Here is a 24,269-nt window from a genome sequence, read left to right on the forward strand (position 1 = left end):
AACTAAAGCTCTTCCTAAGAATTTCAAATAGTTAAACTTAACAGATACAAGAATATTATATTTCATCATGTATGATAAATTAGAGTGAGAATTCACAGCTGTTTTGGACCTCCCAAGTTATTACTACTTACTCACAGGAGCTTCATTGAAAGCTACATTGGAACTACTTTGTTCAAAGTTTGGTCTCTATTTTTTTTTGGCCAATTACTGAAATAAAATTACATGAGTTTCAAAATAAACCAATCTGAAACAAAAATGTGTTTAAGAGGGTGTGGCAGTGAGGTGCCAATGGTTTTTAACTTTTGACTCAAGAGTAATGTTTAGCTTTCTATAATGACCTAATTAGGTGTTACTATTTCATAGAAGTGTTGGAAGCTCAAGCGATCGCAGTGGGCTCCTTCCACCAACATCAAGGCTAATGTTTCTATGTGGATTTCATTTGCAGCACTTTAACTGGCCAATCTATTCCATGCACCCTTTAAGTATCTCATTTAATAATGAGCTCATGAAGGTAAAAGTGCCAATTTGTTACTTAATATTTTTTATTCCTGAGATCATCAGATGAGGGAGAAAATAAATCAACATTTTTCTATTCAAAATGTTTTACTTTTTATTGTCTGTCTGATTATCTGAGCAGTCTACTAGTTCCAGATAAGTATTCCTCATTTCCAATCCCTGACATTCCTCCCACTCTTGGAAAAGGGACAGAAACTTTAATTGGAAGGATTAATGAGAAAATGAGTTCTCAGGTCCTAAATCCATTTTGGAAGTTCAAACAGAATATGTGAAACAGCACATTCATGAATTTAACTCCTGTATTAAAATTTCTACATCCTCATTCTATTTTTAAACATATTCTGAATAAATTTAGTAACATTAAAAGTTCCATCATTAAGGTTCAAATTATTTATGAAGAGAATATTGTGGTATGAACAAGATTTGTCTTTTTCCTTAATGAATCTGCAAAGTACATATATTCAGAAATGAAAAAAAAGTGAAACCATATGAATTTCATAAAAATAAGAAACGATATACAGAAAGAAGTACTTTAAATGCTAATCATTAAAATCAACAGACACAGGTAATTTCAGTAGCAGTTAGAGTAGATGTTTAAATTTTATATTTTCTGAAAGGTAATTTTTTCCAAGACTGTAAACATGAAATAATCACTTTGCATCAGTGGGTGGACAATTTTGCTTCCCCTTTTCACATGATCAATGAAACCACTGAACTACTTTGAAACAGAAATGGTTGGGGTTGGGGTGGGTATAGCTCAGTGGCAGAGTGCATGCTTAGCATGCATAAGGTCCTGGGTTCAATTCCCAGTACCTCCATTAAAAAAAAAAGTTAAAAACAGCAATAGTTGTGATGGCAACTGTTACACAGCAGGAAAGTCAAGGAATAGTGTGACACCAAGATGGGGCTAAGTCACCTGAAGTGTGAGGAGAAATCAAACAATATATAGAGAAAAACCCTTCCTTTCAACCTAATAATTGTATACTTCAAATGTTAGGCTGAAATCAGCCTGTTCAAATATAAGTATGCAATGTGCTTAATGACTTGCACATCCAAGAGGTGCACAGGTACTGAGCATCTGTGAGCTGGTACAGAGCTTCGTATCCATGTAATCAGAGCCAAGCATTACCACGATGCTGTGCTCTCCTTCGCTAGGCTATGCCATATTAACTTGTGTTATGCTAAACTTTATTCTACTGTCTGTGCTATTGGTTAATACAGCCTTGCACAAATGTCTTTCTGCATTTTAATACTTGTAACAAAGTTTACCCTAGTAGTTGACTAATTGCTCTCTCTTTTCAGTGAAAGAAACTCCTTCAGGGTTCTGATCTCACAACAAGCAAGAGCCAAATGCACTTTTAAGAGGGTTTCTTTTAATTCAGTTCGTATAAAACCATGTCAGGTAATAACAGTAATAGCAAATAATTATATAATGCCTAGGCTATTAAAAGGTTTGGAGTAATTTAAAAGTCTAAAATTGTCTAATTCCCAAGTCTTTTAGTAAAACAAATTTGGTCTATGAACTTAAAAAAAAAAAAAAAGCTATAAAGCTATAAATGGGGTAATATCCAGAAAGGCTAGCAAAGTTGCAGGCCTTCCAAATGGAGAAACACCCAATCCTGGAGACCTGAAACATTATCTGAGATCAGCAGGACTATTTAAAAATGGAAATATTAGAAAAACTTAAGGTTTTAGGTTTTACTTTATTAAATGTTAATAAGTTACTCGAATACTGATGAAAATTTTCACATCATAAGACTTAAAAAAGAAACTGAACATATTAAATACACAAATAAGTTTGGAATGTCTGAAGTCATTTACTTAGCTAAGGGAACCCAATATTCAAAACTTACATAATGAATAACTTTTTAATCTTTATAAATAGAACCAAAAAAATTGTAAGTTGAACTTTGGAGCTTAAGAATTAGGCATTTAAAAGTTGTAACTTATAGTTGGAATTTTAATTTCAACAAATTATATCTCTGAAGAGTCTTGTCTTCACACAAAAACGCCCACGTATTTAGCAGGTAAGAGTGCCTCCTTCATACTGGTTGTGGACAGGTTTTGCTCTTAGCATGATGCACGGTCAGGTCATCGAAAGCCCTCAGTAGCAGATCTGCTACTATTCTTGTTGAGATGACCTTTGTCATTAAAGTGATATGCTAATTGACTATCTTGCTTAGATTTCCAGGTACGGGTTTAAGTCAAAAGAACCTGCATCACTAAAGAGCAACCCAACACAGCCTTTGTATGAGACATAATTTAAACTGATTTTACTTCATGTAATGGTTTTAAAACAATATTAAGTATTTTTTAGAATAGAAGGGAGTTATCTCAAAATATAAAAAAACGATAAATTATTATCGCCTCTAATCCTACCAAGAACTATCATTGATTGAATCGTTGAGCCAGACTGATTTTCACTGCAGGTATATTTATCTAATGATATAAAACTTTTAAGGTGTTTAATTCATTTAAACAAATATTTTAAAGTATATTTTGACAGTAACATACAGAGACTTTTCACTTACTTATAACCCCATGCTGTTATTCCTAAAATGAGGGCCAGCACTAAAATGGTGCCAGCAATTATGCCTATTATGATATTGGTACCAGCAACACCTAGGAGGAAAAAAGAAACAATGAAGATCAGTGTATACAATTGGAATTTTGATATAATCCCTTCAGGAACTTTATTCTCCAGATTTGTAATCATCACACTAAGAACATTATTTGTTTTCAAAAGTGGATATTTTTCCCTTTATATAGTTTTAATTTTAGAGAACATTTTAAAAATTTTATTTATTTATTGAGACATAATTGACATATGGCATTACACTAGTTTCAGGTGTATGACATAATGATTTGATATTTGTATATACTGTGAAATAAAAAGTGGGTATTTTCTACAGCAAAGAAAAATCAACTATAACTTAGGAATCCGTATCAACTGTTTTTTAAAAAATAATTCTTTGTGTATGTTCCCTTTTAATTCTTATTCAAGTGCATTTTGTACTTTTATTTTCTACGTTTTTTTTTTCTGGAAAATAAAAGGTCATTGAACTAAAAGAAAGAAGAGGAGAGACAAGGAAAAAATTAGGGGCAATACTAATATATTAGCACAGTACCCTTTGGGGAGGAATGTTTAGAAACCCAAGGTGCTTTTGACGCCAACCTCTTCCTCAGAAATTCTAGAAATGTTATTGTTCCTATTACTCTATTTTGATAACTAATCCAAGGTCCTTATTTTGCACCACATTTTGTCTAGATAAATACAAGCTTAAGGAGAAAACACATCTACAGATTTACATAATTAGTGCTCTGGTGATGTAGATAATGAAAGCCCTGGGCTTGTAGTGCCCAGCCTTGGCAATAATGGTTGTGGCACCCTAGAGAAGGAGAACCCAAAGGAAAAGATACAGTCTTGTGAGCTGGAGATTGGTGCTGGTGAGGCATGAAAGCGAGGCTGCATCAGACTGGCCGCGGGTCAGGGCAGGGCTGAACCTCAGGACTGGGCAACACCACTGTTGTGTCCAACAGCACCCACCGTCAGGCAGGCTGGGACGCAGTCCTTGAGGGAGCATAGCAATCAGAGTGGCCCAGTGAGTCAAAGGTTTGGACAAGCCCAAGAGCAGAAAAAGCAGGTTGGAGACCTAGCTCTGATACTAGGAGACCTGTTTTGCTGAGAATGACTAATAACCCACGCTAAATTGCAGGGCTCTCACCCAGAGCAGCTCAGTTCTCTCCTTGTCTGCTGCAGTCCTGAGGAGTCCTTCTGGACATCATCAGTCAGTAATCATAAGTAACTGGAGCAGAGTCTAACTTCCCAATGCAGAAGTGGCAGCCACTCTGTCTAGGAGCCCTCAGTAGTCATGTGGGGCAGCTGGGCTTGGGCATCTGAGGAGGCTGACTGACTCCACCCTGTTCAGGTCTTCTGTGGGATTGGTGGGTGCAGATGCCAGAGGACCCCGCCTCAGGCATTGGGATTTTCCTACTCTAAGATCTAGCATATCTGATTTCCCTTCCTTTCCTTCCAAGGATTTCACAGAGATCAATAAAGTTGGATGCTAGTCCTGATTATTTCTAAGTAATGGTATGACTTTTGACAAGTCACTTAAATCCACAGACCTGAACAGCCTCATCTCTGCATTACTTGCTAGAATGAGCTCCACACTACCATTGCTAAGACCAGTGATGCCAAAATCCTAATCATTCTGTAACTTTCTTTATCAAAGTCATATTGGCTAAGTTTTTAACCTGTCTGGATGACTAGAATCAAAAGAATCTTTTTTCTCATCCTTTGGAGGTGAATGGACTTCAGGATTTGAACACTATTTAACGCTCAAATTGAATAAAAGAATACTCAATAATGAAATGATAAAAATAGTTTAAAAGGGGATATTCACCTCCAAAGTAAAGACATTCTTTCCACTATCTGCATTTAATTTCTACTTCTCCAATTGGGCCACTCTAGCTTTTAGAACTATATCTTTTGTTTCCTACCCATGTCCTTACACCTCTTCCAGGAGCCTTGGCCAATGTTACTACTTCTAGAAATACCTATAGTTCAGGCTATAGAACTAGGGTTGAATACAAATGATATTCTGTAATAAAGAATATTAAACTCAATCAAGTATTTTAAAATCAATTACTCAAATTTTTCTTATTTATTCAGTCCTAATATGTAAAATTAAAAAAAATATATAAATAGAATCAGATACTTAAGAATCTTGACTGCTTTCTTCATTTAAAAGAAATGCTGGGGTTTGTTGTCAGCCTTAAACAAATACAACATTTGGAAAATCTCACTCTGATGTATGATGAGATAAGGCTAAATCAGTAGACTAAGTTATATTCTATATTTAATATCACTACAATTTAATGGAGATGATCAGTTTCATAATGCCAGCCCCAATTGTATATGTTGATGTATTATTATGTGGATTTAAGCATATTTGAGTTATAAAAAAAATCCAAATGGAACTTTCAGAAGGGCGGCTTTCTTTTTCCGTGTGTATAAAACAACTTAATAGGACCAAATTAAGTACGTACCGTTGCCAGACAGAGTAATACCAGCCTTTGCATCATCATTGTGAGGGAAGTAAGTGCTGCAGTCTGCACCCACCCAGTGTCTGTTACACACACACTTCAGCTCGTTACTGCAAACCTGAAACCCAAAATCAATCCAGAGTAAACACCAACTCTTTGGTATAGAGGCATGAAAAATAAATGGTGATTTCTAATTACCATATGCCTAGAATTTGATGGTACTGAAAATGTATTGGAATCTTCTTCCTACTACTAATTACTTTATTTCTTACTCTAAATAAATAAATACTAAAAATATATTTTCTGACTGAATTTGCCAGAAGACAACAAAGGCAATCATGAATTTTAACAGAGGAATGAATTTATACGTCTAAAAAAATCGATAAAATGATTGTTCTGAATTTCATTAATTCAAATTTTATAAGAGGAAGATTTTTTAACTAAGCAGAATTAAAATCATTTGCTAATTATCCAATACAAAGTTTTCTTTCTTCTAAAGAAAAGGCTTTTATACCAAAATTTTATTTATCTTTTAGGAAGCAAAGGAGATACAGAGAAATCCAACAAAGAAGAGGGAGGTCTGATGTTTTGCAGTGGTCTGAGAAAAAAGCTTCACAAAACCAGAATCTTGGCACCTCAACCCAAGCTCCAGAGATTAGCTACCTCAGTGTCATGGAGACTGAGAACTCTCTCAAACAAACATAGAAAAAAAACCGAAACATAAAATGGCACCAAATTTTTAAAAATTATCAGATAATAATCTGTCTTCATTTATATAGCCAGGAAACAGAGTCTATACCTAAGGTCTATAATTCAAAGCAACTCTGAAAGAAGTAGGAGGTGGGAGAGAATTCAGTTAGGGTTAAGATGGGAGAAGATCTTCAGCAGGCAGGCTCTAACTGGACAGGTTTCTGTCTTTGTCTGACTGAATTTGCCAGAAGACAACAAACATGCCATACATGCACATCTAAATGCAACTATAAAATATGATTAACAAATTGCAGATTTCAAATTAATTCATATTTGCAGATTAACAGATACGCAGGAAGGAAAAAAGGCCTGACTGAGTTTCAGTCCCCACTTCACCACTACCTTTCTGACAGACCATAACCAGGTCAACTGGCTTCTCCAATTACGTTTCCAAATCATACAACTGCATCAGTGATACAGTGACAAGAACAGTGATACCGATGTACAATGATCATAAACAACAGAGTTTTAGCTAGCACTGTTGAACATTCACTCTGTCACAGGCATTCTTTTAAGTACTACATGTAAGTTAACCAAGATGATGTATAGTACATAGAGACCATCTACTGTATTTCTCCTTTTAATTTTTGTCACATATACAGAGTTGAGTTACCATAAGTTAAAAATACACAAGATACAACCTTTCTGTATTATGCATAATTACTGTAAATGCTTTTGATGCTATGTATCACCTGATTTACTTGTATGTATCATTCATTTACTGATTCCTTAACCAAGTAGTTAATTAACACAACTAATTACGTTTAGTCTCCTTTATATACTCAGAACTTCTAAATGAATAAGATACAGTTATTCATTAGCATAATGATCAAGAAATAATTTAATTATTCTTTTCTCCCATCCCCTCCAAAAGCATTTCTCCATAACATCATCTTAATCATTAAGGAAAGAAGACTTAGCAGATTCCTTTATAGGAGCAGAATCACTTACAGTATGCCTTCTCTATTCTCGTGTGTTACAAGAATTCCTTTCCTTCGGCGAAGAGTTACAATTAGTAAGACCTCCCTATGGACATTATTGGCTTATCCCTCAGGGATATATGTGGAATGACCAGGATGCAAGGCGTACAATTCCAGGGCAGAGATCTTTGCCTCAACTGTATAGTACAACAAGTTCAAGCAAAGAATCCAGAGTGAGGGTAAAAAGATCATAGCACACGCCAAAACAAAAAGAACCAAGAAGTTTTGTCAGTACAGGAATTCCTAACTCAAAATGAACAACTGTAATTCCTAACTCAAAATGAACAACCGTAATCACTAATAAAGCATGTTAATTTAACCTATAAACTTATTTATATAGTACCTACCTTATCAGATATATAACTGACAGGATAGAATTGGGTCTTTTAAATGCTACCAGTCTTTCTATTCATCTGTGAGAAACATTTCCCTCAATTAGTCTGTTTCTATTTCTAGGACTTATGCTCAGCTAGTACCCACTGAAGTGGCCACAGCAGTTATTTATGGTCTGTTCTAAATGGTAAGCGGCTGGGACCACACCAGCTGTTAAATACTGTGGCCACTGCCCTTGCTTTTTATTCCCTATTTTATCTGATTACAGTTTGTTAAAAATTTGTCTCCTAGATCACTAGCAGAAAACTGGTATTATATTAAATGAGATCAATTTAATCTGATAAGAGAAGAAGATGGAAGAATCTGGTTAGAAAGATAATACTTTTTCTTATTCCCAGGCTTCTACAGACTACACAACAGAAATATTAATGACTATGACACATGACTGTCTATACCCCAGCCAGAAACATGAACAAGCATGTTTCCCATTATTACAGAAATAAGCAGTTGAAGGTCATAGCTTTTTCTGTGCTATAAAAGAAGTAAAACATTCCCCCATGGTTAGGTACTGAATACTTACTCCATTTCCTGAACAAACAGTGCCTTCTTTATTGCTTAAGCAAGTACTAAAGTTGAAGGAAGCCACGGGAAGACATCTGTGTTCTAAGCACATCATTTGGGGACCACAGGGTGTTCCATCTTCCACATAGCCAAGGTCTACATCTTCTTCGAGCTTAACATGCCCACCACTAAAAATAAATTGAGAGCAAAAAGAAAATGGGATTCCACTGATTCACATTCATCTTGAGAAGATGCTTAAAAACTAAAAAATGGGCAATATCACTTTCTCTATTTTCTATTTATTATCTAATTAAAAAAAACAGCAGCATAAGCATTTTCAACCTCTAAATGAAGAAAGCAATTGAATCTTTTGATCTAATTCTTTTCAGAAATATTGACATATTTTAGGATTTAAACACAATTATTATAACAAGGGCACAAACTGCAATTTTTGCCTTGGCTATCATATACAAGTCAAGTAAACCATCATTACTAGCATTTGATTTGAAAAATAAGTAAGTTTCAAGATTTCAAACATGTTTCAAATAAGGATGAGAATTTTGGGTTTTGGTTTACATTTCACAAAAAGATTGCTCTATTTACAAATTATAGTTGACCCTTGAACAGTGTAGGGTTAGGGGCTCTGAGCCTCCATGGATCCGAAAATCCATGGATTCAACCGATGGTGAATTGTGTAGTACTACAGTAGGTACTTATTGAAAAAAATGCACTTATAAGTGGACCCTCACAGTTCAAACCAGTGGTGTTCAAGGATCTACAGTATATTTGAGAATGGCTAAAACACTGTAACTTAACTATTCAATACAGCAAGCCCACATATTATGTAGGAATAAAAAATAAACAGGGTAGAAATTGAACATGTATATTCATCATCTATTTATTTATATGGTACCATATCAATGCTACTACAAAATTCTCCATTCTATTTGTTTATGTATTTATTTTTATCAAAATTATACATGCATATAGTTTTAAGAGTTAAAAAGATAAATTGGTTTTTTAAATGCAGTAAAGCAATCCATTGACTTCTACTCCTCAATATATTCCTCCCTGGAGAAAACCCCTTCCAACTCTTAATTGATTCTTTTATTATTTATGTACATATCTTTAAATAATGAGTTTGTACTATTATTTTTTACTTTTCCATTTTAGGTATTATCAATTGACTTTCCTCTATGGAATTTGAGAATTTATCTCTTTCTCCTATCCTCCCATCATATATTTTGTTTAATCAATAGGTAAACCAATAACAAATATGCACATTATTATGACTATGTAAATGTTACTTACTTGAGTGATATAGTATGCCATAATTAAATCCTTCCTTTTCCTTGTATGACTTGTTTTCCCTCATATTAGCAAGTCTCATTTGTTGTTTCTTTGCCTACTTTCCTAAGAATTTACCACTCACTCAAAATTAGTCCAACTCTGCTGACTGTCAAAATCTCCATCAAGATGTGTTTAAACATCTAGTTCAACTTCCTGTAGAAATCTCTCCTGGAGTTTTCCCTATCTGATCTGTTGGTCCCCTGTACCTGGTGCAGAGCTGGACATCTTGGATTTCCCCTGACCATTCACTGGAGGATTGCCCTGTCCTTTCCATGGTGGGTATCTTGTTTCCTAAATGCCCTGTGTTTCTTTCTTAGTTTCCTTCTTCATTTCCCTAGAGCACAATTTCTAAGAGCTTCCTTCCTGAGAAAGGGCATAGAGGAGTAAACTACGGGAGGAAACTTGCATATCTAAATATGTCTTTATTTTCTACCCTCACACTTGTTTGATATTTTACCTGGGTACAGAATTCTAGTTTGGAAATCATTTTCTCCATTGTCTTCTGGCTTCCAGGGCTCCTGTTGATAGATTCTAAATCATTCCATTCTTTTTTCCCCCTCCTCTTTGGAAACAGTTGGGATTCTTTTCTTTGTCCTAAGGTTATGCAATTTCATAATGATATGTTCTGATGTGTCTCTAATTTCCCCCATTGTACCTTGCACTTGGTGAGCCTGGCAATGTGGAAAATCAAGTCCAAAGGTTCTAGGTACCACTCTTGGAGACACTCATTGCCGATTTCCTCCCTGCTGTTTTCTTTGTTCTTTATTATTTCTATTCTGACACAGTGAACTTTCCTCTATGTTCCCTTCTTTGCCTCTTTTGCCCTGTTTTTCTGGGAGATGATTTCAATGATTGAGTTTAATTTCTGCCATCATGTTTTTAATTTCCAACAGCCTTTTCATTTTTCCTCTAAATGTTCTTCATTTTTAAAAACAGCACTCTATTCTTGTTTCCTGGTAGAAGTATCTTATCTCCCATGAATGTTGATAGGTAGTTGTCATGTTTTCTGTTTGTTTTTATCTCTCTCCTTTTTTTTTTTTTCATGTTAGTCTTTCCTCACATGTCTGATAACCAGCTCATATATGAGTTGGGGAACCAGACAGGTGATTGGGAATTCTAGGACTTTCTGACTGAATATCAATGAGGCTAGAGCACTTCTGTAGAACCCTGGTATCTATATTGCCTGCTGACCTTCAGTTTGGAAAACTTCTGTATTATTCTCTGCAGACTTTAAAGCTCAAGCCTTCCATGACAGGGTGAACAATCCTCAGTTTAGCTGAGTCAGGGAAGTAATCTGTGGATCTAACTGCTTTCTGAGCACACTTTCGCCTGTCGTCTTTATTTTAACTCCTTCCCCAACCCCCAACTCCTTCAATCCCTCTTCCAGAAGTAGATGATGCTACCCATTTTTGAGCCATTTGGGAACTGACAGTATATATTGGGTTAGTTCTTGGTTGTCCCCATTACTGAAGTAGGAATTCAGCTTTCTTAGTTTTGATAATCATTTGCCACACATCTGTTGGCTTTCCATTTTCCAAAATGTTGTTGCTATTGTTTCCTCTCCCTTTCTTTGCTTCCCTGTGGATATATGAATTCTAAAACAGATCCATTTAGTGGGATTTCAGGAGGAAGCAAAAGAAGATGCATGAATATAATCTACTGATTTTATCTACAGATCCTCTTTCATTTTCCTTAATAAGAATAAAATGCAAACTAAACTCTGTGAGTTTTTAGTAATTAATTAAACATAACTCTAGCCAACATATAATATTCCACATTCAACTAATTCTTATCTTCTTTTCTGTCAGGATTTAGTCAATCACCTTCGATGGACTAGAGTCTGTTTTATCTTACTAACATACGTCTAAACTGAAAACAGAAAGAATCAAAGCTGCATTCCTGGGAAATAAGATGACTAATGTTTTCATAGAATGGTTAGATAATTACCTGCAGTTTAATGTTCTTCCCTGCTGCACAACTAAAGTAGATGTAATTTCACCATCAAGTTCTCCAAGCCTCGGGATATTACCAATGTTGGTACACAAAAGGTAACCACAAAGCACATCCCTGTGTTAAAAGAGTACCAAGTATTTATTTCACTTTTTTACCTGAAGACATAGCAAACCCTGTACAGTTAGAATGATTATCTCATCTCATTTTAGCATTTTTAAATCAAGTGTATTATTTGCTTAAATTACAAGCAAAATAAAATAAGTCCAAATTAGTTCACCTCCTGCTTTAAAAAATGTCTTCTCTTATTGGTGCATCAAATACCCGACTGTTTTCTAGCTTTTCCTTTATTGCCCCTTAGTTCAAGTATTTATCTAAAGGAAATTATTCATCAAATAGACTTCTTTTACGTCAGGATCTATTTTCCCCTAACACATCACTGGATATACTAAAATATTTTTTTTAAATATTTGATAAGTGAATGAATGACCTTTGAATGCTAAAAGAACACAGCTCTTTCTTCAACCCATTGCCCTAGAATTAAAGAAGAGATTATATATTGCATATATTTTGTAGATTCCCAACCACACAGACTAATGATTTCTTTTTCAATATATTTCACTACTCCCCCAGCTATCACATACAACTCTAATTTAACTTGTAAAATATTTTCATTTATGTTAAATATTTACACATTCCCTATATTTAACACATTTTAATTATTAATATAGCTAACAATAAATATATATTCTAATAAATATCTTGTGAAGACAGATTAGCAGGCCAACAAGATTATCTATGGAAATATTAGGCTTGGTCAGATAGGAAAAGAGAAAAATTAAGACTTGTATCTATCACTAACATAGAAAAAACATGCATTAATTCATTCTTAAAAAGTAATTTTTAGAAGTTATATCATCATTTATTTCATCTATCATAAACAAAAGTGCTTTCTTAACACAGAAGAGATATTCATTCAACATTTTTTGTTGGCACTTACTAAGTATTTTAGGATATACTAAAAAAATTAGACACTATTTTTATCCTCAAGGAAATTATACTCTGAGTAAGAAGAGGCATCACATACTTTGAACAACTATAAAACATAGAGCTGAGGACAAGGGCCATGAGAATAGTACAAAGGGCTGTGGGAGTTCAGAGAAGAGGGAGGTGACTTATTTCTGGAGTAAACCCAGAAACAATTTACAGAGCAAGTACTGTCCAAGTGAAGCTTTGAGGATGGATAAATTTTTGACTGATAATGGAGTGAGTATAAAGGGTGCTTCCTGAGGAACGAATAGCACAAGCACAGGGGTGGAGGTAGGACAATAAAATGTACTAGAAATGGTGAGGTTTGCTCAACTTTGGAAGAGTAGAGAAGAAAAAATAAAAATGTAGGTTGGTGGCAAGCTGTGGAGGAGGTCCAGTGCCAAGCTAAGGTTCCATTCCATTTGTTAAACAAGACAGTAGGATACGCAGCAAAGTAGCTAAGAAACAGTTCTAAATTTGGACTGCTTGAATTCTAATTCTGCTTCTATTATTTCCTAGCTATATGAACTTTTTCAAATTAATTAACTGTGCCTCAGTTTTCTCCTCCATAAAATGGGGCAAACTGACATGAAGATTAAATGACACAGTTTATGTAAAGTGTGACATAGTGCTTAGCACACAGTGTGCCCTCAACAGATTGTGGGTCTTATTCTTACTATTAATTAGCTATGTGGAACCAGTGAAATTTGAACAAAGAACTGACATGGTTATTCCAACAGTACTGAGCACATGTTCTGTTGACTTTCATTTTTGTTGCCTTTGAGACACTGGCAGGGGTCTTCTAGGTGAGAAAGTCCCAAGGCAGCTACAAACATGGCCCTACATCTTAGGGGAGAGGTCAGGATACATGTTAATATTTGGGAGCCTTCTACAAAAGTGTTGCTGGAACTCTGGAAAGAGATGAAGTGAATAGGCAACAGAATGCATTCTAGGAAAGCCTGGTCACTCAAAAAGTAGTGCTTGTAATCAAGAGAGGTATAAACTCTGGGCTGACTCCTCCATCTCACCGTTTGTTGCACTGTATCCATGTGTCTTTGTCTTTTCCACAGTTACCCTTCTCCGTCCCTTCAATATTCAGTTTCTCATAGCAGTATTTGTCTGATGCCGTCACCTCTGAAGAAGAATAGTTTTCTGTCAGCGAGGGATATACCATGTGAGTTGCTCAAAACGTTTGCAGTAAGAGGAAAATGCCAGTGAAGGACTCTTCTTCACTACAATGTTATCAGTTCCAAAAATTGGACTCATGGTTCACAAGAGTTCTCCCACACCACGAGCATCCATGACTCAGGGACATTCTTCATAAATGCTCATTTAAAATTTGGCAAATACCAGGTAGGGTATAGCTTAGTTGTACCCTCATGCTTAGCATGCATGAGGTCCTGGGTTCAATCCCTAGTGCCTCCATTAAAAACAATAAAATAAAAATAAGTAAACCTAATTACTTCTCCCCCAAAATAATTAAGGTGGTAAAACAAAATAAGCAAAAAGAATGAAACTAACACAGAAGAAAGCAGAGCTAAGATGAGAATTTTGTTTTTTTTAATTGGAAAACAAATCTATTTAGATCAGTTATAGAATTCATGCCATTGGTGCTAAGAGCAACACTCCACAGAATTTGGCCAATTAGAAGAAGATGCTAACAAATGGTTCCTTGAATAAATACTAAATGCTTTAACCTCAGTGTCACATATAAAGCATGAATTTCCCACTTAGCAACTTCTATAAATCATAAAGATAGTTTTATAAAACAGTGATGCACTACAATTAAAGATTCAAGAAACAGCATTATTTCCACCTTGTTTATTAATTCTTAATAGCTATCAAAAATTTATTCTGTTTTTTAGACAAAGCTGAATTCATGCTAAATTTCTTAAAGTTAAATAACATTTTTAAATGATGTCAGCATCTTTGTCAGGATTTTATCTTTGCTAAAGCCAAGGTTGGTTGATGGAGCTCTCCAAGAGTTAGCTCAAAGTGACTTTTGGAAACTTATCAAAAGACGACTGTTGCTGTGGATATGTATTTTAAACTAATTACGTTGGTAGTTTCTTTTCCTACTTCTTGCTATCAGCTCCTATTTTTCCCCAAGGGGACGAAGCAGAAGCAGAGCATAAACCTACATGACTAAATTTTTCTCCTATCCCAGTGTTTCTCTAGTTGTTCAGAAGAGAGCATACCCTTCCCCTCCCAAAAGGATTACAGCCACTGTTTTGTGACAATTAAAGATATCATTACCTTTAGGGTTTGTTTTCTTACACAAATCATCTTTTGAAAGAGTTTAAAACAAAAATCGCTTTCAGAAGGGCTAGTAACACTTCTGAAAAAATATAATACACAACATTTAAATATACATTCAAATTCCATAATATTTTAAATGATAAGTGTTATATATATACATATTTCTCTCCAAAATGTGACAAATTTTGAAGGGAGTAACATTAAAATTTCTTTCTGATATGGCAGAGCTATCCCAACAGAAATTTACCTATCACCAGGAAAGCCAGCTAGAGTTTAAGAAAGAAAATAAAGGGGAAAAAAAGCAACTTTAGCTAAAATGCTACAGTTTTTAGCCAAGGGTGCGCTATCCAGGGTCTCCATCTATCCCACGGGACTGTATGGGTTTTGTCTAGGGACACTTAGCTCAAAAGAGTATAAGAGAAGCTGAAATCCAGGTTTGCTCTATTCTCCAAGCTGCATGCCCTGGAGTGGACGTCACCTGCCTGGCAGCAAGAGCATCTTCTGTCCGAAGGTACCACCAACTAGCCAAGAGGTATGGGGTCGTGTCTTCTCCAAGGAGGTATCTTTCTCTCATTTCCACAACAGTGCCCTGTTAAGACCTGCTATGGCTTTGAGAATCCCCTTGCCATGAAGTGGTCGAAAATTTACTTCCAGCTCCCATGTCCTTGGGCCTGATACCAAACTTTGAAAATGATCAAGCCACGCTATTTACTCACTTTGCCCCCAGATGTATTTGCATTGTCTATCCCTGGTTTTACATCTTCCTCCAAAGCAAATTCCCTAAAATGAAAAAGCATACCCATTAGCAATACACAGTCTGCTTATGTCAGATAACTGAAAAAGTAAAAATGACTAGGAAAACAAGATGAGTATTATAAAGGCCTTTTATCTTCAGAACTGATTACAAAACATTTAATCTAACCTTCATACTATGATAAGACCTCAGTATTTCTTTCATGCTGGTACTCATGAAAAATTTAGGTAAAGATGAAGTAACTTACCTGAACACCATCACATGAATAGCCATCCATTTTATGAATATTTGGGGCACACTAGAAAAAGAAAACAGCACTATGAACTGAATGCACAGCAAAATATCAAGATGAACCAATCCCTTTTATGTTTGCATTTTAAAAATAAAGTCTGTTAACTTATTTACAAACAAGAGACAGACTCACAGACATAGAAAACAAACTTATGGTTTCCAGAGGGGAGAGCAGTAGGGAGGGATAAATTGGGAGTTTAGGATTTAACCTAATATATAGGTTTTAGATATAAACTAATAATATAAAATAGATAAACAACAAGGTCCTATTGTATAGTACGGGGAACTATATTCCATATCTTGTAATAGCCTATAATGAAAAAGAATATGAAAAGGAATATATATGTATAAACAAATCACTATGTTGTACACTAGAAATTAACACAACACTGCAAATAGACTATACTGCAATAAAAAAATTTAAAAAACAAAAATGAAGTCTGATAATAGGAGGTAGTCTCTTAAACCATCTGAAAATAAAAACAAAAAAAGATTTACCAGAAAACGAAAGGAAATGCAACAATTGGTACACCTTCCCCTAAAACTATGGCTCTAACTGGGGGCCCAATTAGGTGATTTATAAATCTTTATTCACAAATAAAAAGAACTGACATCAGTGACTCAGCTAACTTATACAGATACTCTATTCCTCAGAGCAAAAAAACAACAAGGGCTCAAAACAAAAACAAGGAGGATGCCAGACAGAGTAATAGCTATAGTTTCCTCCTTTTTACCATGAGAAATAACACAGCCTTTGTACTTGAAATGATTCTGGAACAAAAGTCTACCCAGTACATGTTGGAAAAAGACATGCTTTATAACCCACCCATCCCCCCTGCCATTTTTCCCTTGTAGCAATTTCAGAAAAGATTGCAAAGCATTCTTATGTGGATATGGACAGACAGTTATTTTAAAATTTATTAAACATTTTTCTGTCATTATAGTAATTACATAGTTATTTGAGAAAAGTGAGGAAATGTAAAAAGGTAAGAAAAATGAAAGACATAAAAATCTTTTGCATTCCCACCATCCAAAGACAGGACTATTTTTTATATTTTGGTTCATATGTTCTCTACCTTTTTCCACAAAACAGAATACTGTTAAACATGGATATAATCAAGTTATAGATAATTTTTTATATTCTGCTTCATTCCTTTACTTTCATTAGACAAATTTCCTCATGTCATAATAAACTTTTATATAGGTATCATCTTTAATAGCTGCAACACATTGCCCTGAGCTAACAAACCATATAGTCAATGTACTAAAATACTCACTTATAATTATCTCAAACTCACTCTGTTACAACCAATGCAACAAGAGCATCTTTGCACATACATCATTTTTGAATTTAGAATTCTTTTTAAAATTCCTGCTTATTGTATAACCACATTCCAAAGAAGTTGTTCCAATATACTTTCCCTCCTGGAGCCAATGAGGTAATCATTCATTGTATCTTCATCATCACTTGGTGTTAGCTTAGAAAGACAACACTAATTAAATAGCAAAAAAGAAAAATACTTTTCCCACGCAAGATCTTTAATCTCTTAGGATGACTCCCTTTAAAATAAAGCATTTTTAATGGTTAAAGTAGTTTTACCATTATTAAATCCCTCTTCTCTAGAGAAAAAAAAAGATGCGGGCAGTCTTCACTCTACATGGCTCCAATATGCATGAATTTCAGTTACCATGGTTTTGTTAAATAACACCAGCACCTCAAGAACACAGTTTCAATTTCAGTTCCCACAGCAGATTAACTGTGAGTAATTGCATAAAGTACAACCTTTGCTACTAGTTCTTTAGTCCACTGGTCACTAGGTAAATAAGAGATGCCCATCTTGGTCAATGACCCATCCTGTCACTTTCAAAGTCTGTCAGTGATTGGTCGCTGCCCATGTGTTCATTCAGTTCATGCACAGACAGCAAAGTGTGTAGCTGAGTTGCCTCTCTGCCTCTGGGTGATATCACATGATATTTACAAAATCAGATAATTGAAAGAGGGAATTGGCCAACAAAGATGAAAGTGCAGCAAACAAATGAAAAGTGATGGCACTGGAAGTGAAATTCAAATCAAACATAAATGATGTCATGGAAAAAACATTGCTGACCATGGGACTATAGATACTGCTGTTTGGCAAAAAACTTCACATTCACAACTTCTCCCATCTTTTGGAGATACTTCATGACATTTAAAGCACAACGAATAAAATGTCAAAAGCTGACTCAAACTTAGAAAGGAGTGTGGCAACTCAACAAGGCATAGGAAAAAACACTCACTAAGTTTTGCAAGGTTCATGACAAAGAGAAGGCAAGCACAGCTCAAACTACTGATAAGTTGTTTACAAAGAAATAAAATACTTCACTGCTCAATGTTTCTGTTTTAATTTCACGTGCTAAGTAGATAATAGTTGATTTCTTCATTTCTCTATTAATTTATAACCAACAGGAAAAGCGTTTCTAATAAACTGACAACCTTTTTTAAAGATTGTAGGATAACTGTAATTTTTTCCATTGATTACTAAGATGACTTTACCCAGTTTCAGCTGGCATAGTCATTTTTATAGTCTTTACACTACTATGCAAAGCAAGGACTGCCTGTATATATACATATATATATATATATATATACACACTGAAATCTGTGACCCTTTGTCAAGTTCATCAACTTCCCTATCTTCTCTATTGACAACTAAATGATGTTAAATTCAAGAGTCACTATTAATGGCAAGATGTCTTTGATAAATGAGAGTCAAGACAGAGAAATAGGCTTCTTCTCATAACCCAATACCTGGTGGGTCTCTCTGCCTTGGCTGGCCCCTGTTTCAACAAGTTGAAGAGAAAGAGTCTTTTTGTTTCCTCCTTCACTAGCTAGACAAAAAACAAATGCCTTTTACTCTCTTCTTAAAAACAAAATAGTTAAGGCACGCACCCAGTCTTTGGTTAGTTTAACATTAAGACAAAACTATGCCAAACATCTGCTCAAGCTCTGATTACTGAAACTTCAGTTCCTGAAAAATGAATAAAAAGAGAGTACAAGTTGACATGAAAGAGAAACATGGGCAACTTGTCCATTTCCATTTCACCTAGGGGTCGGTGTACTAAACATACTCTTACTTTTTCCCATTTAGCTTAGAGTAATTATTCTTAAGTTACCTGGCTTGAATTTCCTGAGCAGGTCTCACGGATATCACAATCATTTACTGCTTCTCGGCACACAGCTCCCATAGGCTGAAACTAAAATGAACAAAAAATCAATGTGCAAAACTGTCGAAGGAAAAAACTCTCACAGTTTCATCTTTAAAAAAAAGCAAAATGAGTATTTTCTGGATAGGAATATCTTAAACTAGTTTAAGACGGTAATCTGTGAAATCCACAGTTATTACATGAAATGTTAACTTAATAGTTTTCAGAGAGACTTTCTCATCTATGAAGTGATTTGCATAGTCATCACACATATGCCTTACAAGATCTTAAAATAGGATGTGCTTGACGGTACATCTGTACCAAAAGGACAAGTCAGTCCACGTTTGACTAATTCTCTCTTCCAAATAGCTTTTGGATTTAGTTTACCCTTCACTCTTACTGGCACCTTTATCATATTACTTTTTTGCTTCATCTGCCAAGAATTGGAAAGTTACATTGTGGGCTGAACTGCAAAAGTTAGATTTTTCTGGCAAAGCTATTTCCTCTCATAATTTCCTCTCTTCTTCTCTCCTGCCTCATTTTTACCTATAGTTATAGCTTGGTCTTTAATATCTTTTAATGTTTCTATTATCATTTGTACCTGTCTATGGGATTTATTCTTTTCTGTTTTCGACTCAAATATTTCTTGTAAGTGTGGGAGTTGTACAAATACATTTTTAAGCTTGTTGGATTTATCAACTGCAAGAGTATTCATTATAACAAAGCAAACAGAGATACAGAAAGTTATCATCCTTCTCCTCTCCTCTTCAATTCCATTCTTCTCCGTTGTTCTAAAATGTTACTATTTGGGGCTGGATCCTTCTATGCTTTTATCTCTGCTCACACAAACATAGACATTATTCTGGATCCCTCTTTCTGCCCCATACCCCTCAACTTCCATCTTCTCTTCCTTGCTCACAACCCTCCAGGCATTTGAGTTTCCTGTTGTTTTAAGAACATGAGCAGCGCACTGCCAACTCCAATCAGGATTTCAATGGGTATTTTCTAGAAAATCCAAACAAAATGTGCGCTCATTCATTCACTCACAGAGTATTTACTAGGCACTTAAAATGTGTCAAATATTTTCTAGCCACTGGGGTCTTGGTAGAGAACAAAACACAAGAATCTTGCTAACAAGGAACTTACATGTTAGTGGCCGTAAACACACCATTGAAACAAAAAAGGAAATAAGCATGATAAGTTAATTTCATATACTCTGGTTCTCTTCCTCCTTGTACTTCTGAGGGAGAAGTATGAGCAGATGTAGGGTAGAGTTTAGCCAAGAGTATAAAAGTTTAGGATCTGTCAGGAAGCTCGTGAAAAAAAAACAGAGTGAAGGAGGACTTGCTCTAAGGGCTGGGACAGAGCAGTAAATAAACTGGCCCAAATCCCTGCATTCTTAGAATTTACATACTAATGAAAGGGAAGAAATAATAAACAAGTAAATAAGCAATATTTTACAGCAGGGGTCCCCAAATTACAGCTCAAGGACAAAGTCTGTTTGGCTGCCTATTTTTATAAAGTTTTATTGGAACACTGCCACACCCATTTATTTCTATATTTTTGACGGCTGCTTTCAAAGGCAGAGCTGAGGAACTGAGACAGAGTCCTTACAACCCACAAAGCTTAAACTATTTACTATCTGGCCCAGTACAGAAAATGATTGCCAATTCTAACTTATAGATACATTATTATAAATACATATAGAAAAAAATTGAGATACACGTGATTTCTCATCTTGTTTTTCTGTTCCCCTCCTCCATTTGGCATCCTGCCTCTGGCTCCTCTAGGAGCCTAGATTGGGGGTGATATTGGGGGTGTAGGGTAGAGAAGTGGCAAAAAAGATCTTACTTGATTGATAGAGCTGTAATTTCTTTCGTGGGGTGGTTACTCATGCCATTTTATTTTATGCATGTTAATTTTATTATTTTGTACATGTTCCTTCAAATAATTATATCACAAAGAGCCTAATTTAATAAATCCAAGAAAAAATGGTATAATTAAGTGCATTTCATGGATGGGCAGACTTAAAACACTGAAGATTAAAATAAATGATTGGGCCTGGAGATTGTCATTCTAAGTGAAGTAAGCCAGGAAGAGAAAGAAAAATACCACATGATATCACTTCTATGTGGAATCTAAAGAGCAACAACAAAAAAAGACAAACGAACTTATTTACAAAACAGAAACAGACCCACAGACATAGAAAACAAACTTATGGTTGGAGGGGAGGGGAAGGGAAGGGATAAATTGGGAGGTCTAGATTTGCAGATACTAACCAATATATATAAAACAGGCAAACAAGTTCATACTGTATAGCACAGGGAACTATATTCAATACCTTGCAGTAACTTATGGTGAAAAAGAATATGAAAATGAATATATGTATGTTCATGTATGACTGAAGAATTATGCTGTATACAATAAATTAACACAACATTGTAAAATGCCTATACTTCAATTTAAAAAAATACACAAAAATATAAAATAAATGATTGGGATAGCCAAAATGAAAGTGTCTGTTTCATATTTGGTTTAATCTTCCTTTTTTAGAGAGTGCTTTGAGAGATCTCTGCCAGTGCCCTGCTTGTCTTAAAACTCCACCACAGACACAGCGGTGAAGTGGAAACAACAGAAATTGCCTCCAGCTTCTCCGGGACGTAACCGCACATTTACTCCTTACTAGCTGAACGAGCCTACACGGGTTATTTCACTTTCTTGAGACTGGAATTGCTCAATTGGAAAAAGCTGAATAATAATGTCTATTCCAAAAGTGTGGTGTGAGCATTATCTAAGACAGCAGTCTCAACCAGGGGACATCTGGCACTGTCTGGAGACTTTTTTTGGTGTCACAACTGGGAGGGATGCTGCTGGCATCTAACAGGTAGAAGTCAGGGATGCAGCTAAATACCCTACAGAACACAAGACACACTCTTACAGTAAAGAATCCTCTGGTCAAAACTGTCACTGGTGCATATAAAATAGATAAACAACAAGGACCTACTGTATAACACAGGGGACTACAGTTAATAATGGAAAAGAATCTGAAAAAATACATATGTATGTATATGTATAACTGAATTACTTCACTGTATATCTGAAACTAACATTGTAAATCAACTATACTTCAATAAAAAATAAAATTTGAAAACAAAATCATCAAAAAAACTGTCAACGGTACCAGGGTGAAGAAACCTGGATATAGGATGATTTAACTTAAAAGTGCTTAGCACACTCTCTGGCACACAGTAGGTAGTTAATATGATGGGTTCATATTTCACCTTCTTTTAAAGTTAGGCAATCAGCATTAGACTACAGTTAGTCAATCAGCAAATAATCAATAAGAGAGTGCTGTGCGTATTTATTCATTCATTCAACAAATATTAACTGAGAACCTGAACCAATCACTGTGGAAGTGCCTGGCTCTGTGCCATCAAGTGTACAGACTGGAGGGAGAGAAAGATATTAAACCTCAGACAGAACGTAGAAGATTGTACCAGATCTTATATGAGAAGAGGAAAAAGAAATAGATTTCTTTGAGCAAAGTAAGCCCCAAATAATTGTTATCTTGATGGAAAGGCTTAAATATTTGGGGACAGGTATGAGGATGGAGTTGGGAGGAGGAAAACAGACAAGTGTGCAAAGATGCATTCCGAACTCTCATGCACAACACAAGACAGGTGTCCACATCTCAAGAGATTCCTTTTGTTCCCTCAACAGCTAATGCAAGAGATATATACCAAGCTGAGCACCAAGAAAAGAAGAATCTACTGAATATCAGCTTGGCTTTACAATAAAGAAAAAATATCACTCAAATAAAAGTTTCATTTAAATGATATTATATTAATTGACACAACATTGTAAACTGACTATAACTCAATAAAATAAAATTAAAAAAAACTAAAAAATATATAAAAAATAAATGATATTATATTATAATATATACTATAGCACATTAGATGGTTTCATTTAAAGTGCACGCCCCTCAGGGAGTCATCAAAGACTGAATAAACTCTGGGGATTACAAATGTTCACGCGCTTAGCTTCCTGACTTACCTGGTATAAGATCCTGGGCAAACTATTTAATCATTATAAGCCTCAGTGTTCTCAGCTGTTAGATGGGAATAAAAATAGTAACTACATCTCACAAGACTGTGAGGCTCCTCTAAAGCACCTGGGACTTCATCAGTCAATATATGTTAGCTCTTACTACATTAACTTCTTTTGTTTGTTTTTCCTTTGGGGGGGAGGTAATTAGGTTTATTTTATTTTTATTCTTATTTAGTTATGTTTTTAATGGAGGTACTGGGGATTGAACCGAGGACCTCATGTATGGTAAGCACATGTTCTACCACTGAGTTATTCCCTTCCCACTACAGTAATTAGATTGTATTTACCTAGCCTTAACAATTTAATCAAATATGTCCTCTTTTCTGTCAACTGGTTATTATTAATCAACATTTATTTACCTTGCACTTTTTACAACAAAGACCATCACTGCATTGAGAGTCTTGAGTCAAGGTGCATTTCTTACAACACTCTGCTCCTTCAAGGACACATTCCTGAGGAATATAAACATTTGCAAAACATCAGAAAATGGTGTCATTTTCCTGAAGGTACCAGGATATTTTCTAAAATAAACATATAATCTGACAGTAATCATCTGTCTTCCACAAATCTTATAAAATTTCTAAGCATAACACCTGCTCTGTGGGTCTCAGTACGTGGACCTGGAATGACCCTGAATAACCTCAAGAAATCGTCCAAACACCCAGAGACTTACTGCTGGGGTCCCACAGTCACACTCCTCTCCAGTTTCAATGAAGCCATTGCCACATTCAGGTGGATCAAGAAGCTGTGGGATAAAAACCAAAAAGAGAACTAAAATGTAGTAAAATCAACAACAAATACCTTATGAGAGACCACAAGTGCCACACCCACACTGCTGACCTATCTGTCAGTATTCCAAAATATACTTATATTTTCCTAAACTAGAAATCTTGACTTGAGAATTTAAGAAATGGAAACCTTAGAACATAAGTGTCTAATGTTGTTTCCATTTCAGATTTAATTGTATGTACATATATTACATATATGCCAAATAGGGTCTGATACGTGTCATCAAAATGGAAGATGATCTAGCCATTGACTGAAATCAAGCCAGATTGACTCCAGAAATTTCATTTCAAACAGGAAGCAAGGGATTTGGAGTCACAATGTCTGGATTCAAATCATGGCTCAGCTACTTATCTTGGGCAAATGGC

At 35.2% G+C, this 24,269-nt stretch overlaps 1 protein-coding gene across 11 annotated transcripts in view; it reads right to left on the minus strand.

The window, feature by feature from the left end:
- The window catches only part of ADAM22 (ADAM metallopeptidase domain 22), a 205,940-nt gene that overhangs the window by 30,655 nt on the left and 151,016 nt on the right, over nucleotides 1-24,269 (minus strand). For all 11 annotated transcript variants that reach the window (XM_064487601.1, XM_064487593.1, XM_064487596.1 and 8 more), the window contains 10 exons: nucleotides 23,789-23,860; nucleotides 23,475-23,567; nucleotides 18,976-19,056; nucleotides 15,779-15,829; nucleotides 15,494-15,557; nucleotides 13,547-13,652; nucleotides 11,487-11,606; nucleotides 8,209-8,377; nucleotides 5,569-5,683; nucleotides 3,048-3,138 (listed from right to left, as the gene is read on the minus strand). In XM_064487601.1, coding sequence (XP_064343671.1) covers nucleotides 3,048-3,138; nucleotides 5,569-5,683; nucleotides 8,209-8,377; nucleotides 11,487-11,606; nucleotides 13,547-13,652; nucleotides 15,494-15,557; nucleotides 15,779-15,829; nucleotides 18,976-19,056; nucleotides 23,475-23,567; nucleotides 23,789-23,860 — 962 coding nt within the window. The remainder of the gene's footprint in view (nucleotides 1-3,047; nucleotides 3,139-5,568; nucleotides 5,684-8,208; nucleotides 8,378-11,486; nucleotides 11,607-13,546; nucleotides 13,653-15,493; nucleotides 15,558-15,778; nucleotides 15,830-18,975; nucleotides 19,057-23,474; nucleotides 23,568-23,788; nucleotides 23,861-24,269) is intronic.

The sequence above is a fragment of the Camelus dromedarius genome, chromosome 7 (genome assembly GCF_036321535.1).
Source record: "Camelus dromedarius isolate mCamDro1 chromosome 7, mCamDro1.pat, whole genome shotgun sequence".
In the NCBI taxonomy this organism is placed as follows: Eukaryota; Metazoa; Chordata; class Mammalia; order Artiodactyla; family Camelidae; genus Camelus; species Camelus dromedarius.